Here is an 18,798-nt window from a genome sequence, read left to right as displayed (position 1 = left end):
GTTTACATGGAGATCAAATAAGAAAAAATAAGTAACAACGGTAATATGCTCTTTAGAAAACGTAAATACTGGAGGGGAAGAGGAGGCAGGATAAGAAAAAAAGACACAAAAGAAAAAAACGTAAATAAAACACACGTTCAGTTGGTTATTGTGCGGAATCACCTTTCCTCCCAGAAAAAGACTCCTATCTTTATCCCTCAATCAAGTGCGTGAAATCCTCTAGAACAGCATCGCCAGCCGGTGGTCCGCGGACCTGGTGGCCGTGAGGTCCGAAAGGTTGGCGACCGCTGCTCTAGAAGGTCTCTCTCTGGCTCTTCAAGGCCAAGCTGGCCCTTGGACCAGGCACAGGCCCCCTGGAGGGTGTGCGGTCTTGGGAATGTGTGCCCAGTGCAGACCGGAGCCCAAGCCCTGCGTCCCTCAGAGAGGTGGGGCTTCCGGAGGGACGGGCTGGTGTGAGAAGGAGAGGGGGGCTCAGTTCGGGCCTCACTGCCCCTCTGCCCACGCCATCTTCACAGGCCGCTTCTGCGGGGGCAAACTCCCCGAGCCTATCGTCTCCACCGACAGCCGCCTCTGGGTTGAATTCCGAAGCAGCAGCAACTGGGTCGGGAAGGGCTTCTTTGCAGTCTATGAAGGTACTGAGGGTGAAAATGGGGTGGGGGGTGGTCAGATATATGGGGCCCCTGGCATCCTAGAACCACCCCCTCCTGGCACCAGAAGAGATCCCATGGGACTGGCTGGGAGGGGAAGGAGGGCCCTGGGAAGCTGGGGGCATGTGGGAAGGGCTGGAGCACGGGGGAGAAGGACTCCTAAGCAAGGCAGAGCGTTCTCACTGACCTCCCTTTTCCCCCCCTGTGTCCCCAAAGCCATCTGTGGGGGAGATGTGAAAAAGGACAATGGCCACATCCAGTCGCCCAATTACCCAGATGATTACCGGCCCAGCAAAGTCTGCATCTGGCGGATCCAGGTGTCCGAGGGCTTCCACGTGGGCCTCACCTTCCAGTCCTTCGAGGTAGGTCAGAGACCCTGTGACCCTTTCACGCCCCAGTTGCCCCCAGGACCACCCACCTCTCCGCGGGCTCCGGGTGCTGGGTGTTGGCCACCAGATCTCCTCTGCTGATCGAGCCCCTGACCCCCAGATTGAGCGCCACGACAGCTGCGCCTATGACTACCTGGAGGTGCGAGACGGGCACAGTGAGAGCAGCACCCTCATCGGGCGCTACTGTGGCTACGAGAAGCCTGATGACATCAAGAGCACGTCCAGCCGCCTCTGGCTCAAGTTCGTCTCTGACGGGTCCATTAACAAAGCCGGTTTTGCTGTCAACTTTTTCAAAGGTGCCGCCTTCCCCGGTCCCTCTCCCCTCCCACTTCCACAGCCAATCCGTCTTCTCCATTCCTTCTTTTAATTTTTTTTTAATATATATTTTATTGATTTTTTACAGAGAGGAAGGGAGAGAGACAGAGAGCTAGAAACATCGATGAGAGAGAAACATCGATCAGCTGCCTCCTGCACATCTCCTACTGGGGATATGCACGCAACCCAGGTACATGCCCTTGACTGGAATCGAACCCGGGACCCTTCAGTCCGCAGGCCGACGCTCTATCCACTGAGCCAAACCGGTTTCGGCCCTTCTTTTAATTTTTTAAAAAATCTTATTTTATTTGATCAGAACTCTTAGCATGTGAACTACCCTCTGAACATTTTTAAGTGTACAATACAGTGTGGCTGACCCCAGGCACAATTGCTGCTGGACCTTTAGTCTGTGTCCATCCACATCTTGGCTGTTGTAGACAGTGCTGTGATGATTTCATTCCTTCTTCATTCACTCATTCAACGCAAAGACTGTGAGGGACACGGACCTAGCGCCCGGCCCTGGAATGTATGGCCTAAATGGGGAGAAAAGCTCAGCCCTCAGAAAAACTGCATACCTCCTTGAGTAAATGACAGAGCCAGTACAAGTAGCTGACCCGTGGCAGGTGCTCGACTATGAATTGAAATGACAATTCAGGTGTTGCCTTAACACCCAGAAGTTTGTACAGAGGGCAGGGGAGGCCGTGAGGCAGGAAGCACCTTGGCGCTCAGGGAGGAAGCAGGGCAGCGTGGAGGGGGCATCCGTGTGACCTCGGACAGGGTTTCTGCCTGAGGCTCCGGCAAATGGTGTGGTCAGAGAAAAGACTGTGAGGTCCCCCTGCCCCTGCTTCAGGGCACTGCCTGTCCCTTTGGGGCTCTCATGAGAAGTACCCCCTGGGGACTGAGTGGGTCCTGAGCAGCCACGGAGAGCTGGGTGCGGCCAGGAGGCCACGGCCTCCCAGCTGAGTGGCTCACGACCAACTGCCCACTGTAGAATGGGGCTGGGGGCCATCACAGGAAGCCTCAGGACCCTGGATGTGACTCTCAAGCAGGAGGAGGAGGAGGGACTCTTCTTGCCTGGGAGGCACTGATACCCGTTCCTTCCTACCCGCAGAAGTGGACGAGTGCTCTCGGCCCAACCGTGGGGGCTGTGAGCAGCGGTGCCTCAACACCCTGGGCAGCTACAAGTGCAGCTGTGACCCTGGGTACGAGCTGGCCCCTGACAAGCGCCGCTGTGAGGGTGAGTGTCCCCAGACCGCCCCATGACTGTCCCCTCCCTCACCCCAAACCGTCCAGCCAGATCTCTTATGCCCCAGACAGAACCATTCCAGGAACAGCGAGGACTCCCTAGAAGTTTCTTCACCACGTGCATAAGGAATACATTTCATAATTTAATCCCCAGAACACGCTGTTACCAGGGCTGATGTACTCTGGGTTTTGTGTTGTTTTTTTTCATTCTTACTATGTTTTTTAAACGCTTATCTTGACCTGCTGATTGATTTCATCACCCAGGGAAGGTCATGATCCTCGATTTGGAAACCCTGCCCTGGGGCAGGCACTGAGCCTCAGCCTCTCCCTGTACACGCTGCCGAGAGGCTGGCGGTGGCGCTCTGTGCTCACGGGCTCCCGCTCAGCCTGGTCTTGCCGAGTGGCTTCTCCCTGCTCACCTCTGGGCAGGCCCTCCCGGTTCCTCCTGGCCCTCACTGCCCACCGGCCCTCACTGCCCACCCACCCTCACTGCCCACCCACCCTCACTGCCCAGCATCCCTCACTGCCCACCGGCCTCACTGCCCACCCGCCCTCACTGCCCACCGGCCCTCACTGCCCACCCACCCTCACTGCCCAGCATCCTTCACTGCCCACCGGCCTCACTGCCCACCCGCCCTCACTGCCCACTGGCCTCACTGCCCACCGGCCCTCACTGCCCACCTGCCCTCACTGCCCACCGGCCCTCACCGCCCACCTGCCCTCATTGCCCACCCGCCCTCACTGCCCACCCGCCCTCACTGCCCACCTGCCCTCATTGCCCACCCGCCCTCACTGCCCACCCGCCCTCACTGCCCACCGGCCCTCACTGCCCACCGGCCCTCACTGCCCAGCATCCTTCACTGCCCACCGGCCTCACTGCCCACCCGCCCTCACTGCCCACCGGCCTCACTGCCCACCGGCCCTCACTGCCCACCGGCCCTCACTGTCCACCTGCCCTCACTGCCCACCCGCCCTCACTGCCCACCTGCCCTCACTGCCCACCCACCCTCACTGCCCACCCACCCTCACTGCCCACCTGCCCTCACTGCCCACCCACCCTCACTGCCCAGCATCCCTCACTGCCCACCGGCCTCACTGCCCACCCGCCCTCACTGCCCAATGGCCTCACTGCCCACCGGCCCTCACTGCCCACCCGCCCTCACTGCCCAGCATCCTTCACTGCCCACCGGCCTCACTGCCCACCCGCCCTCACTGCCCACCGGCCCTCACTGCCCACCTGCCCTCACTGCCCACCGGCCCTCACTGCCCACCGGCCTCACTGCCCACCGGCCCTCACTGCCCACCTGCCCTCACTGCCCACCGGCCCTCACTGCCCACCCGCCCTCACTGCCCACCCGTCCTCACTGCCCACCCGCCCTCACTGCCCACCGGCCTCACTGCCCACCGGCCCTCACTGCCCACCCGCCCTCACTGCCCACCGACACTGCCTTTCTTGAGCCCCTTGCTCTTTCTCCTCCCTCTCAGCAGGTGCCCTGACCCCACCCCATGCCTCCTTCCCTCTGTCCTAGAGAGACCAGGCCGAGGCCCCCACCTGACCCTTAATGCACCCCAGCTCACGTCGGGTGCCCTTCCCTAGAGCGGGGACCCCTGGAAGGTGATGCCACTCCCTTGTGCCCCCAGCTGCCTGTGGCGGATTCCTCACCAAGCTCAACGGCTCCATCACCAGCCCGGGCTGGCCCAAGGAGTACCCGCCCAACAAGAACTGCATCTGGCAGCTGGTGGCCCCCACCCAGTACCGTATCTCCCTGCAGTTCGACTTCTTCGAGACCGAGGGCAACGACGTAAGTGCTGCTGGGCTGAGGAGTCGGAGGAAGGTCTGAGGCATGGGAACTCGGCTGGATGCCTGCTTCCTACCCTCTGAAACAAACATACTCCCAGAATGTAGAGGGGAGAGGGAGCCAGGGAAGCAGGGGCCGCTAGGGGAGGCGGGAAGACCCCGGAGCCCACGGCATGTGGGAATGAAGGACATGGGGTCCGGAAGCCTGTGGAGGGAGGCAGGGCTGGGTCCATCTGACGGCAGCAGGGTGGCACCGATTTGAATTGTTAGGCTTGGTAAAGCAGGTAACTGCAGGAGAAAGGACCCACAGAACAGGAAGGCTCCTGGGCCGGGTGGTCAGGAGAGGCTTCCTGGAGGAGGTGGGCCTGGAGCTGCACTGCCCTGCAGGTGTGCAAGTACGACTTCGTGGAGGTGCGCAGTGGACTCACAGCTGACTCCAAGCTGCACGGCAAGTTCTGTGGCTCTGAGAAGCCCGAGGTCATCACCTCCCAGTACAACAACATGCGCGTGGAGTTCAAGTCCGACAACACCGTCTCCAAAAAGGGCTTCAAGGCCCACTTCTTCTCAGGTAACATGGACTCCCCAGCTCCAAGCCGCTCTCTTGCTTCCTGCTGGTACCTGCAGCAGGGTCTGTCCCTGCTCCCACACTGGCCCTCCACCACCAGGCCAGCCCCTCTGCCCTGAACCCCATTATTCCAGAGCCCTGACCTGAGGCCGGGCAGGACACGGGCAGGACCCAGGCAGGACACAGGGATGCAGAAATGAAGGGAGAGGGTGAGCCAGGTGTCAGGAGTCTGAGAGCGGACAGGCCCTGGGGACAGGCGGTTCAGTGTGGCTGGAGGACAGGAGCTGTGACCAGAGAGCAGGAGGGCGTCTGTATGGACAGGGTGGCTGTAGCCAGACTGCTAACCAGACCTGCAGGCTCCAGATGGCTTCATGCCTGGAAGCAGCCTCCCTCCCTCCAACACCAAAGCCTTTCTCCCCGCCGGCCTGCAGGTCAGGGACTCAGGTTCAGCCAGCATTTATTTGGTTAATTATTCATTTAAAATTATTTATTATATTATTATATTTACTTATGTACTATCTGTATATACTTAGTTAGTTTATTGAGAGTTGCCTTGGGGTTGAGTCCCCTTGATGGCCCCATCTTCAGGTGACCTAAAAGGCGGTCACAGCCCCTGCCCAGCCTCTGAGCTTCACCTCCAGGGGTCCCAGGAGACCTCTCCCTGCTTTCTTAATCCCTCTGCCCTTGACTCTGGGGCCAGGCTGGGAGGTGGCCGGGGGTCTTTCTGAGGCAGGTAGGACCTGGGACCCAGACAGTGTAGGGCAGGGGGAGGGTTTTGTGGGGGGCAGCTGGGGGTCCTCACCCCAGCACACCTGGTGGGTGGGGCACGGGCGGCAGGAAGGCAGGAAGCCCACGGCCTGTCCACGCTGCCTTCCTTCTCCCCTCCTTTGCCCAGGGTCCTGCATCCTCCAGCCCCTCTGTGGCCGCCCTGCACCCCTGCCTGCCCCACCTGGATGCCATGCACTGCCCCTGTGCACTGGTTCCCTGCTTGGCACTGCCAGCCACCCTGCTTTGCTTAAAGTGCCCATAGTCCCTGCCCCTGGCTTGCTGAGACCCTCCCCTTTCAGTGCAAACCCCTTTCTTCCCTGCGCCCACCTGGAACTCCTACGAGGTGCTCCCCAGAGGGCTGAGGGGACATAATACCTACTCAGGTGTGGGCTTGGCCCCTGGGAAACCATTACCTGCTTACTCTCGTCTCTTCCTGCCCTTCTGTCGCTCCAGTTGTGGAGGGGGGAGGGGACTGACACCACATCTGTCAGGCCTAGAGCCCAGGGCTCTCCACCCATGGTTACTGCCCTGCCCTGGCATGGCACTGTGCCCACCCACCCGCAGTCCCGCACAGAGATGCCCATACACACATGTGGGCGCGCACGCGCACACACACACACACACACACACACACACACACACACACACACGTACACGTGCGTATTGCCCAATCGCACAAGAAACCAGCCAAGGCCCTCACCAGTGGGCATCAAGGTCCAGCCCTCAGGGCATGGGGCATCTGACTCTGGCCGCCCAGGAGGGGGGCTCTTTGGACTTTTGGGACACCAAGCGAGGAGACTCTAAGCCAAGAAGGAGAAGAAAAAGCCTGAAGAACTTCAGTCTGATCTCAGCCACCTTCCGGGGCATTTGGCACTGGAGGGTGAGTGCCATCTTCTTGTCTGGGCCCATGTCCACCCCCCTGCTCCTGCCCCTCCTGCGACCTGCCCCCCTGGCTTCAAGGGGAGGCTGCCCACCCCCACCCCCACCATCCAGGGCCCTACCCAGGGATGCAAGAGCAGGTCTTCCTCAGGATTCACTTTCCCCTCATTCATTCGTTCAGCCATTCACGTACTCACTCATTCATTGGGCAAGTGTTTTTTATCCCTACTATCCGCCAGGCCCTATATTAGGTGTTTGGGGTGCAAATACGAGGAAGGTGTGGTCAAAACATTTCAGAGAAATCTTTGCTCAGTCCATGAGCTCCCAGCATAGTCACCGGTGAGTTCCTCAGTGACACCCCATGAGGGTCATCGGGTCTCCATCACCCCCACTTTCCTGCGGGGCGGATGCAAAGGCAGCTTCCCCAGGCCCTCAGTCAGGGTCTCGGTGAGGTTCTAACTGAGAAGGAGCCCTTCAAAGAGACTCTACCTCTTTGCCTGGGGTTCCTGCAGGCCCCAAAGGGTCTGGCCCACCTGAGAACGGATTGGAGAAGCAAGTCCTGGGAGCCAGGGCTCCAGCCCCTGGGCCCCTCTCCTGAGGGAGACAGGGCTCCCCTTGGCACAGACCCCACTGGCCATGTGAATGCCAACAGGCATCTTTCTACCTTGGGTTCATCTCTGAAATTCTGGGTGCCCATTCAGTCCACACACCTTCCTGAATGCCGGCCTCAGTGCCAGGCACGTGGTCCCCAAAGTGACCACGAACGTGTGGGTGTGACCGACACATGCCTCTGTGACCATGTGTCTGTGTCAGTGGGCACCCTTGAGTGTGTGTCTCTGTGTGCACGTGTGCACAGATGGGTGGATGGCTGATAATGTGTGTGCGTGTGGTATCTGTCTGCCCTGTTTGTGTGTGACATGCATCCTGTGCACACATAGGTGTGAGCCTGTGGGTCAGTATCTGTACTGCCATGTTGGGACGACAGTACATCATGAGGGGAGCCTGTGGGTGTGGGTGTGTGTCTAACATGCTCTGTAGCTGCAGCATCCAGAGTGAGAGAGCAGAGCTCTCCCTGAGCCCCCCCCCCAACCCCCTTCCTTGGACTGAGCCCCTCTGCCTGAGACTGTTTCTCTCCCCCAGTGCACGGGCCTCGTGCCCAGCCCTGCAGGCCTTCTCCCTGCCACAGGCTTCCTCCCCATCCATCCATCCATCCATCCATCCATCCTTGTCGCTGTGCTCCCCCAACCTGCCACCCCTCGGTGCCCTGGCTGCGCAGACATGGCCTCCTGCATGTGTGTGCCCCCTGCCTTCCGCCTGCCCCGTGGCTCTGCCTCGAGGCCCCTGGTCTGGTTCTCATTGCTCTCCCTGTCTGATCCCTGCCCTCCACCCTCCACCCCCTCGGTCCCTTTTCTCCTTCTCTCTCTCTCGTTTCAGAAAAGAGGCCGGCTCTGCAGCCCCCTCGGGGACGACCCCACCAGCTCAAATTCCGAGTACAGAAAAGAAACCGGACCCCCCAGTGAGGCCCCCCAGGCCTCCCGGACCCTTTGTTACTCAGGAACCTCACCTTGGACAGAATGGGCTGGGGGCTCCCGAGCCGCCCACCCCCTCCTCCGCTCTGCCACTCCGGCCTGCCTCCCTCTGGCCGGACAGAACTGGTGCTCTCCTCCTCCCCACGTGCCCCTCACATGGACAGGGGACCTTCCCCACCCCCACACCCTCCCATGTTGATGGTGTCTGTGACATTTCCTGTTGTGAAGTAAAAAAGGGACCCCTGCGTCCTGCTCCTTTCTCTTGCAGTCTGCTTGTCCGTGTGTCTGTTTTTCCACTTGTCCGTCTGTCCAGTAAGCAGGTAATGGTAGAGGGTCCCCATGCTGGTCAGCTCCAGACCCAGCCCTCCCTCCACCCCACTTCTACTTTCTCTCCCCACAGCCGGACCCTGTCATCGCCTTGAACTCTCACCCCCCCCCCCTCCAGCTCCCGGGGGGAGGAAGCCCAGCCAGGCCTCCCGCTTCCCCTGGGGTGACCACCCGGACCTCAGCCCTGCACAGACCTGGGGTCTGCCCTTGTTTGCTCCCCTGCAGACAAGGACGAGTGCTCCAAGGACAACGGCGGCTGCCAGCACGACTGCGCCAACACCTTCGGCAGCTACGAGTGCCTGTGCCGCAGCGGCTTTGTCCTGCATGACAACAAACATGACTGCAAGGAAGGTAACTGAGCCGGGCCGGCGCCAGGCCCGCCGGGCACCTCCCCTGCCCTCCCGGCACCTCCCCTGCCCACCCGGCACCTCCCCTGCCCACCTGGCACCTCCCATGCCCGCCCGGCACCTCCCATGCCCGCAGCAACTGGACCTGCAGGACCGAAGGCTGGGGAGCACCAAGTCAGAGGTGCCCTCCCCACTGGTCAGTGTTTAGACTCAGGGAGCTGAGCGACTCCTGGGGTCACCTCATGTCACCGTGCCTGGCACACAGGTCTCCCCAACCCCAGCCACATCCAAGCCACATGCGCTTCCGGGCTCTCCTTGTGTGTCAGGAAAGGGAGCTCACGGCTGCCCCAGGCTCCATTTTGGGCTGTTTTCGTAGTTAGTGTTTCTTCAAATCCATGTCCAGGTCCTTCTTTTTGTAACGACCTCCCTCTAGCAGAGGCGCGATGGGACTCGGTTAAGAGCACAGACTGGAGCCAGGCTGCCTGACCCAGTCCTGCCAGCCAGCCAGCCAGCTGTGTGCCCCTGAGCCAATGCCTTCCTCTCCCTGTACCTCAGTTTGCTCCTTGTGACATGTAGCAGTGACAGCACCTGCCCTGTAAAGGCGTGAGGCTGTGAAGGCTCCACGCAGCACCTGGCTCATCGCCAGCACCATCATGCATGTCACCGTTTTGGGTCACACTGCTGACCCCGGGGACACTCAGAACAGGGCCGCTGCCTCCCAGGAACTGAAGCCCTACAGATATTTGAACACAGCTCTCACGTCATCCTTGACATCCTTTGGGCACTGGCCTTCTCCAAGGCACTCACTCCACTGTGGCACCCGCCTGTTAGCACTTACTAACCCCAGCACAGCGCAGACTCGCCTCTGCCACTGAATGTCTGTGTGGCCTGGGTGAGTCACTTCACCTCCCTGAGCTTCCTTTTCCTCACCCGTGAGACGATTTTTGAAAATGGTACCTATTGTGCAGGGTACTTAGCTTCAGAGAACTTGCTCTGTGCACTTAGCACAGCAGCTGGCAAATGCCTCTTCTCACCATTAGTAGATGGACAACCAAGGTACAAACAAACTGCTGGCCAGAATAAACAGGATCCAAGCACCCGACAGCGACCCAACAGACACTCCAGGACGTCCAACCCGGTCACTTCAGGCTCCCCAAATATGAAGGCCTGACTCCTGGGGCCCCCCTCCCTATTGTTTAGCTAGGGGGGACCTAATTCTGATGTTGTCAAACTGCGTTTTATCTTTGCACCTTCCATGAAAAAGAGGGTTTTGCTAAAGAACCCTCGGCATCAACATCAGCGGGATAGCTGGGGAGGGTTTCAAATTCTTGGGAAGGTGGGCTGTATACAGTAGCTCTGATTCGCTTTAGAAGCACATGGTTCCTTACTCCCTTAAAGAATGGGCTAATTATAGATCAGTCAGAGGGTGCCCCCTGCGGGTACAGTGCTGTGCAGGGTTCTGTAGCCCCTGCTGCCCAGGAGACTGCAGTCTAGCTGGTGTGCAAGGACATGTTCGAGGGCATGAGGACCAGGGGAGGATGGGGGAGGGCAGTGCCTGCAGACATGGAAAGCCCTGGAGGGGTAATGAGACAGCTTGTAGCTCAGCTGGGAGGGCCAGGAGCTCCGCCTGCCCCCACCCGCCTGGCCTGTGAGGTGCCGCTCTTCTCCAGGTCCTCCTGACCATGCAGGCATCTTGAGCCCCTGACTAGGCACAGCTATTCAGCCTGCCCACCCCCGCCCCCCATACACACACCCATCCCTTTCTCCTCCCCAGCCCAGCAGTCTACCTCTGCCCACTTTTCCTAGAGGGGCCTGTGAGATTGGATGGTAATGAATAATGAGCACCGGCTTTTAAATTTGTTTGTGAGGCCATGCTTTTCAGAGGCAGAAAGCAGACTGCAGGGGATCAAGGAGCCATAAGCAGTGAGGAGGTGGTGATAGCTGTCTTGAAGGCTGGCTGAGCAGAGAAGGAGAGAGGCTAGGCCGTGGGAGGGCTGGCTTAGGATGGGCACAGCTCAGGAAGGCTCATAGGCTGGCAGAGAGAGGGAGGGTGGGAAATGTGTGCTCCCAGGGTCCCCTGGTCAGAGAAGATCATTCCTGCCCGAGAGGAGGGGCGCCTTCTCTGAGACAGGGAAGGAGGGGAAGTGGAGGTGGGGGGGTGGGTTTGCAGGTAGGGTCGGGAAGTTGAAGTCCTTCATCGTTGAGGCCCTTCATCGTTGAGGCCCCGACTTTCTCAGGGAGGCAGGAGAGGAGGGGGTCAGCTGGGAGTTGAGGAGCGGGCTGAAGGTTTGGAGCCGTTGCTGAGGAGGTGAGAGATGGCGCTGGTGAAGGACAAATCCAAGAGTATCCAGTGGTTTGGGGCCCACCGAGTTGGGGGGCCACGGATGGGGTTTTCCAAGATGGTTCAGCAGGATGGCGTGTGGCTGACCAGTCGGGGCTCAGCCTGCAGTCCAGCTGGATAGGGAAGGAAGTCAACAAGGAGGGATATTGGGAGAAACTGGAGGGATCGCCGTGGAGGTGTCGCTAAAGTTGAAGAAGGGGGACAGGAGAATGAGCGCCTGAGTGCCCTGGGAGACGAGAGGGGCCACAGAGAGGGTGGTGAGTGCAGCCTGGAGATGCGGTGGTGATGGCAGAGGCTGGGGTGAGGTCACCTCAGGAGGACGGAGATAAGGCCCAGTGGAGCTGAGGGCAGGGCATTGGGCGGACCGTCTCGTGTTTGTTGACATCACCGCGGACGGCGGTAGCGGGAGTGGGATGGAGAGAACTGAGTCAGGTGCCAAAGTCTTCTCTGACTGTGGAGGCGTGGCAGGAGGTCAGAGGATGCCAGCGTCAGAGGGCAGAGAAGGTGTGGCCAGGTGGCCTCAAAGGTCCAGGGGTTTGCTCAGGGCGCCTGAGAGGGCGGTGCCGGGGATGCTGCCAGTGCGGCTGCGCTTGGAACCAAGCAGCTTGGTTTCCCGGGGCATGGGTACAATGGGAACAGCCATAGAAGTGCAGTCAGCTTTTATGTGGGAAGCAAGAGAAAGAAGGCAGGCAGGCGGGAGGGAGTGGCTTCCTTGCTTCCGAGGGGCATTGAAGCATTGGGGTTCCTGATGACTCCCTTCCCCTAACTCACCTCCCACAGCCGGCTGTGACCACAAGGTGACATCCACCAGCGGCACCATCACCAGCCCCAACTGGCCGGACAAGTATCCCAGCAAGAAGGAGTGCACCTGGGCTATCTCTAGCACCCCCGGGCACCGGGTCAAGCTGGTGAGCTGCCCACACCCCCGCCTGCACAGGCACCCTGCTCCCCCTGCCACGAAGCCGCCACCTCTTTCCTATCGGCTCCAAAGCCCTGGGTACTTAGAGTTTCTGCCCAGAGCAGGGCAGGCTGCAGGCTGATGGCCTGGCTGAGCCCACAGGGCTGCCATCCTGCGGGAAGCCCAGGCTGGTCTCCACAGAGGCCCTTCCTCAGTGTACACTGGGGGTGTTCCTGCCATCACCCCATTCCTGGATCCCCCTCACTGCCGTCCACCAACCGTGGCCGCTCCCCCTGGACTCTGTGAGCAGGGGTCAGGAGGCCTGAGTTTGGAGCCACCTGCTGCCCACCCCACTGGCCCCCACCACATTCCTAGCTCACTGTCCTGCTCCCATGCCCCAGACCTTCCTGGAGATGGACATTGAGTCCCAGCCCGAGTGTGCCTACGACCACCTGGAGGTGTACGACGGGCGTGACGCCAAGGCCCCGGTTCTGGGCCGCTTCTGTGGGAGCAAGAAGCCCGAGCCGGTCGTGGCCACGGGCAGCCGCATGTTCCTGCGCTTCTACTCCGACAACTCCGTCCAGCGGAAGGGCTTCCAGGCGGCCCATTCCACAGGTGAGGACACCTGCCCCCGGCCCGGGCAGCCGGCCCGAGCGCCAGCATTTGTCCTGGAGGCATCTGCTGGTCCCGATCTCAGAGGCAGGCCCGGCTCGGGTGGGCTTACAAAGAGCCTGTGAAGGCGCAGACAGACCCAGCCTGGGTCTGGCTGGGGAGACGGTGTGTGCTGAGGACTAGGCCAGGGGAGCAGAGAGGGAGCCTCCTGCGCGAGGAAGAGGAGGTCCTGGTTGGGGGCTGGGGAGGTGGCCCTTGGGAGGGCAGTGACAACAGGGGGTAGGGAATCCAGGTGGGGGAGGGAATCCCCAGATTTCCCAGTGCTAGGACACTGAACTTTGCCCCCAAATTCACTCTTCATTCATTCAATACCTGCTTACTAACACGTAACATGTATGAGGCAGCATTCTAAGTGCAGGTCACAAAATGTATGAAGCAGACAAACAACTCAGCCCTTGAAGGGCTTCCTCTGTGTTCATTTGTTTGTTTATTTATCAACCATTTACCGAGCTCTGGTCATGAGCAAGAAGGCTATGGGACAATGGCTATGCCTCAGACCTGAGCCCTTCACCCCACTCACCCCCAGAAACTCGCAGTCTAGGAGAGAGACGGACTGCGCAGGTGATTACAGCAGGAGACAAAACATGATAAGGGCATCACTCAGGGTGTGACTGGTGGGTCACAGGGGAGGAGCCCAGCCCAGCCCAGGCCACTCTGAGTGGGTACAGGTGCTAGCAGATCACTCAGCTTGTCCAGAGCAAGGATGTGTGAGGCCAGCAGTGAAGTGGGGGCATTGGCTGCAGAGAAAGGCTGGAGGCCAGTTGTGGAAGGCCTAGAACGTCCGTCAGACCCAGGGCGTTGGATCGGGGCTTTGCAGGCTCCTTGTGGGTCTCCAGCCACCTGCTGGGGTCTCTCCAGAGCGGGTGTGTCACAGTCCTCCCTCAATACGTTCAACTCAGTCCCTGCCCCAGGCCCCCCCCCCCCGCCCCTGTCCCCACCCCACAGGGAAGGGTGAGCACCAGGTGTCCTGGAGGCCAGAGGGCGTCCGGAGGAGGTAGCTGCCCGTGGCCCTGCCCTGCATGCTCTCTCCCCTCCCAGCACAGAAGTCGCAGGCTGGAGGCCCGGAACCCCATCTGGCCGTCAGAGTGCTTGGCCCACACTGTGTTTTTTAAAAACGTGAGCCAACATTTAAAAATCAGGAGTTTTCACATAAAATCTGGATGATCCTATTCTCTCTTAAGAATAGAATCTGGCAGCGCAGGGCCCACATTCTTCCATGACATCCATCAACTGGAGGTCTTAGCCATGTCCCCTCTCAACAAGCATGCCCCCCCACCACGCCTCTGCTCTGAGCCGCCCCACCCTGTGCACCCCGGCCCCCATGCTCTGGGCCAAGTCCTGAGTCAGGCCCAAACCCAGCCCTCACTAGCCATGCGGCCTCGCAGGGCCTGCAGCCGGCCTGGAAGCCTGCGTGGTGGGGTGCAGGCCGCCGCGGCTGAGCTCGGCGAGTGATGGCCCATCTTGTCCCCACAGAGTGCGGAGGCCAGGTGCGAGCCGAGGTGAAGTCCAAGGATCTTTACTCCCACGCCCAGTTTGGCGACAACAACTACCCCGGGGGGGTGGACTGCGAGTGGGTCATCGTGGCAGAGGAAGGCTACGGTGTGGAGCTCGTGTTCCAGACCTTCGAGGTGGAAGAGGAGACGGACTGTGGCTACGACTACATGGAGCTCTTTGATGGCTACGACAGCACAGCCCCCAGGCTGGGGCGCTACTGTGGCTCCGGGGTGAGGTCCCACTCTCACCCCAATCCAGAGGCCCAGTGCCAGCCCAGTGTCTCTGCAGGCATGGGGTGCCGGTATGGTGGGTGGCAGCATTTACTGGCCCTTGGCCAAGGCCCAGAGACCTGCTGGGTGGCTGATCACAGAGGTCGGCCCTGCGCTGGGCCATCCCCACCCGGGACAACGGGTCCTTTTAGGGCAAAACAGAGGTTCCTGCAGCCTCTGGGATGGGCCTTGCCCTGACTCAAGCCTCCCCAGCACCCGTTTGGCTGGGCCTCCAGCGTAGCTTGCATCTGGGGAGGAGGATGCCCCAACCCCATCCCTTGCTCCAGCCCAAGGCAGCTCACCAGGACTCAGAGGTGGGGGCCAGAGCCAGGGACCAGCGCCTAAGCGAGCTGTGCTGACCAGCCGTTCTGGCTGAGCCACGAAAACACCTTCCTCTCTCGCATGGCCAGCTTCCCTTCTTGGTGAGAGGCCAGTGGTTCCCGAGCTGCTGCTGTCCAACCAGGCCCTGAGCACCACTTCTTGGCCTTTTAGAGGCAGTGGCAAGAGTGTGCTCGATAGGGTTTTAACTGAGGCCACAGGAAAACCACAAAGGTGGATCTGTGTTCCTCCCAGTCAGAGCTTGTGGCTCCTTCTCTCTCTCTTTTTCTAATCTTGTCCTCCTTCAGAGAATGCTGTCTTTCTCTGCCCATCCACACCCTCCCCCCCCCACACACACACACAGACACACACGTTTGCACATGCATTCACCTCATGCACATACCCAGACTGTCCTCCCATCACCTCCTGGTCCCCCCTCTCAGGGCCGTGCTCCAGGCCACCTGGACACCCCAGGAAGGGTGAACTTCCCAGAGCTGGAGCAGCTGCTGACCCAACATTGTGGCGACTCTCCTTTTGAGCAGAGCTTCAGCCTGTTGAATGGCAAGGGCTGGGCAGCGTGAGGGGTGGGGAGGTGGAGCGGGAAGCGGGGCACACAGTCCCCTTGCCTGCCCTGCTAGAGGCTCGGGAGTCCCCTGGCTTCCAAACTGGCACCCCTCATACACTTTGTCCTTTGTCACTTCCTTGATCTGGCACATTCGGGTGCCCTAGGTGGCTTCTTCCAGAAACTTCCACAGACAGAAGCTAGCGGGTGGGGACCTGGGGAAGGAGCCCAATCCCATCAGGGCTTCCTGGCATGGTTGCCAGAAACGTCCCTAAGGTTCTAAGAAATGATCCTTCCTACGCCTTCAGGGCAGGGCATCTGTGTTCTGATGCTTTATGGGTGGCTCTCACTCTGGGGGTCTGTACAGAGGTGAGGAGGGGCTGGCAGGAGCCTGGGAAGGGGCATCACCTGGTGTTGACGATGGTCAGAAGTGGGGGAGGGGGCTGGGGGTTGGCCGAGCCAGGTCCGGGGAACCCAGCTGTCCAGTCTTCTCCAGGAGACGGCTGGGCAGCGAGAAGGCAGCCACTCAGAGAATCTGCTTCCTTTGCAGAACCCTCCACAGCCACCTGCTCATGTGCCCCCTCCCCCAGACCTTCTAGGCTTAGAGAGCAGACAGCCTTTGGTCCTATTTGTACTTGCGGGAAGCAAGGTCCAGAAAGGTAGCACGTTGCCAAAACTTCACAACGAACTAGTTAGTAACAGAGCCGGGTTGAGAATGGACTCAAGACAAGCTCCTCTGCCCCCTGCTTTCTCCCCTCCCCCAGGCACCCCTAAAACGGCCACTAGAAGAGTCTCCTGCTCCAAGGGGTCGGGGGACCTGGTGGAAGTCGGAGCCTGCCTTCCATAGAGCAGGGGGCCTTAGGGAGGGAAAACCGCAGCCCTGGCCCGTCCTCAGCCTCACACATCCCCTTCCTCCGTCAGCCCCCTGAGGAGGTGTACTCGGCGGGAGACTCTGTCCTGGTGAGGTTCCACTCCGATGACACCATCACCAAAAAAGGCTTCCACCTGCGCTACACCAGCACCAAGTTCCAGGACACACTGCACAGCAGGAAGTGACCGCTGCCCCCGTCACCTGGACCGGACAGTGGGAGCACCCGTCCCCACCCCCCGATGGCCTGGAAGCGGCTGTCCGCAGGAGGCAGGGACTTGGACTCCTTCATGAGCCACTTCGCCAGATCCCTCCCCCGCTGGCCCTACCTGAGCACGGGCCCAGGGCCGGGGAGCCAGAGCTTTCACTGAGACACTTGAAGTGGCCATTCCTCTGTGGGGGCCGGCCGGTGGGGGGAGGGTCTGTCAGCGGGACCCTCCTGCCTGTCCTGCCCACCTCTGCGTGCTGGATTGTGTATAGCTGGTGCATATCTTCATTGTAATATCCGTGTCCCGGCCCTTCCCCGGCCTCACTTGGTTTTATTTTGAGCCTCCACTTCCCACTGTTTCCTGGGGCACGAGTTTCCGTACGCGTCCCACGGGAGCACAGTGGGGAGAGGAAGGGGAAGGGTGGGGAAGGAGACAGGCCTCTCAGGCCCAGTGGCTGGTCGGCCACGCCAGGGCACCCCAGCCAATAAACCGAAAGTGTTACAGCCAGTATCCTGTGCCAAATGCTGTCTGGGACACGGTGGGAGGGGGTGGGGGTGTCTCATTCCAGATGTGCAGGCTTGCTGGAGTGGCCCATAGCCAGGACATCTGGCCTCCCTGGCTGCCCTTCCTCCCTTCTATTTAGGACCCCTGCGGGTGTGATTTCACACTCGGGCACACACAAACACAGCCACCTCGCACACTTCAGCCTGCAGGCGGGCGCACCAAATGCACACACTGCACAGCCCTCCCACACAACGGGAGGGGTGGAACATTCTGTAAGAGGCTCTTTGGTGGAGAGGGAGGAGGTTTGGAAAAGGGGAGAAGCGTGTGTTTGTCCATCCGGTGTCCATCTGGGTTTTCTGTCTCTGTGTCTAAGAAAGGGGTGTGTGGGCTGCGAGGGCGTCCAACCAGGGAACCTCACCAGGAGCCAGAAAACTGGCATCAGCCAGAGCAGACCCGTTAACTAGAGCCTGCCACCCTGAAGGTCAGGCGTGGGTCCTCTTGTCATGGAGACAAGAGCCAGACGCTGAGCAAACATTCCAGCTCTGGCCCCCTCTCCCACAGCGACTCAAGGCTGTGTCTTGTCTGGCCTCCTCCTTCCTGCCATTGCCTCCCTCCCAGCCAGCCCAGAGGCGCAGACCTGTCTCCCTGAGGCCAGAGGGAGAGAAACCATATCCCTGCTCCTTCCATTCAAAGGAGTCTCTCTCTCTCTGCCTTTTCTCTACATGGATCTCAGGGGGGAAGAACCGAGGGAGAACCCAGGTTCTTACACGGAGGCTGCCACCCTCAGCTTCCGGGAAGATCGGCAGCCTGCTCCAGGCCCCGGGGCTCCCTGAGGGCCTTCAGTGGGGCTGTAGTTCTTTTACTGGCTCCAAGCTCCTCCCTATAGCAGGGGCAGGTGTGCCAGATAGAGGGACCATGCCCAGGAAGCGGGGACCCATGCCCAGGAAGCAGTATGGCACGGTGCACCCCACACTGGCCCTTTCAGCAGCAGTGGGAACCAGACCCATTGCTAGCATCTGATTGCATACAGTTCCCCCTCCCACGGTCAGGCTGCAGCCCTGTCCTCCAGCCCTGACCGCAGGTGGGCAGGGCTGAGCAGAATGGAAAGCCTCCCAAACTGTTGGAGCTGCCTGGGCATCTCACCCAGACACTTTGCCAGCCAACTTGGCCTCAGCTCCTCCACGGCCAAATTTGTAGTCAATGGTCACAGCTCCCTTCACCAGCCCTCCGGGTTCCTCTGAAGCTCGGAGGACGCACTCCCAGGTCACAAGCCACAGGTACAGAGGGAACCGAGATCATAACTCCGTCTAGACTGTGGGGCTCCAGCCCACAGAGTCCCTGGTTCTCCACCTCAAACAGGGCCTCTGAATAAACACCACAGCTGGGGCAGCTCAGGATCGCCCTCTGCAGCCACCCTGGGCACCAGTCCCGAGACCATCACCACCATAGATTCGGACCCTATAATGGCTCAGGGGCTCGGGCTGGCAGGTTCTCCAGTCTTCCCTGGGCCCATCTTCAGAGGCTGCCACCAGGCAGTGGAGGCTGCCTAGGAGCTGCCCGCAGGCCACTGATACTCCACAACTGAATGTGTTCTCAGGGCCCAGCTCACCCTCCCCTTCTGGCTGCTTCGGGTTCTAAACTGGACCAGCTTCAGTGCAGCCGCCCATCCACTCAAACGGTCCCACGTGGGAGGAGGGCACCCTCGCTCTTCCAACGGTCGCCAAGCCCCCGAGGACCTGGGTTTCCCTGGATCCTGAGTGCACGACCAGTGAGAGAGCGAGGATGGACCTGCCCCCGACTGTGCTCCCAACCCTGGTACCCAGGTTGAGATGACTGCATAGCCTGGAGCTTCCG

The 18,798-nt window shown here is 60.2% G+C and overlaps 1 protein-coding gene across 4 annotated transcripts in view; it reads left to right on the top strand.

Annotated features, from left to right (window-relative positions):
* The window catches only part of BMP1 (bone morphogenetic protein 1), a 40,090-nt gene extending 23,147 nt beyond the window's left edge, over nt 1-16,943 (top strand). For 3 of the 4 annotated variants that reach the window (XM_059696022.1, XM_059696023.1, XM_059696024.1), the window contains 11 exons: nt 516-632; nt 864-1,009; nt 1,137-1,332; nt 2,463-2,588; nt 4,238-4,398; nt 4,782-4,962; nt 8,688-8,813; nt 11,931-12,058; nt 12,450-12,663; nt 14,194-14,444; nt 16,285-16,943. In XM_059696022.1, coding sequence (XP_059552005.1) covers nt 516-632; nt 864-1,009; nt 1,137-1,332; nt 2,463-2,588; nt 4,238-4,398; nt 4,782-4,962; nt 8,688-8,813; nt 11,931-12,058; nt 12,450-12,663; nt 14,194-14,444; nt 16,285-16,419 — 1,781 coding nt within the window. In that variant the 3' untranslated portion in view covers nt 16,420-16,943. Of the gene's footprint in view, nt 1-515; nt 633-863; nt 1,010-1,136; nt 1,333-2,462; nt 2,589-4,237; nt 4,399-4,781; nt 4,963-8,040; nt 8,403-8,687; nt 8,814-11,930; nt 12,059-12,449; nt 12,664-14,193; nt 14,445-16,284 lie in introns of those variants that run through there. The other variant, XM_059696025.1, reaches the window with a different exon arrangement.
* The last annotated feature ends 1,855 nt before the right edge of the window (nt 16,944-18,798 follow it).

The sequence above is a fragment of the Myotis daubentonii genome, chromosome 5 (genome assembly GCF_963259705.1).
Source record: "Myotis daubentonii chromosome 5, mMyoDau2.1, whole genome shotgun sequence".
Taxonomy (NCBI): domain Eukaryota; kingdom Metazoa; phylum Chordata; class Mammalia; order Chiroptera; family Vespertilionidae; genus Myotis; species Myotis daubentonii.
Note: the sequence above shows the minus strand (reverse complement) of the source record. Positions and strands in the feature narration are given on the sequence as shown.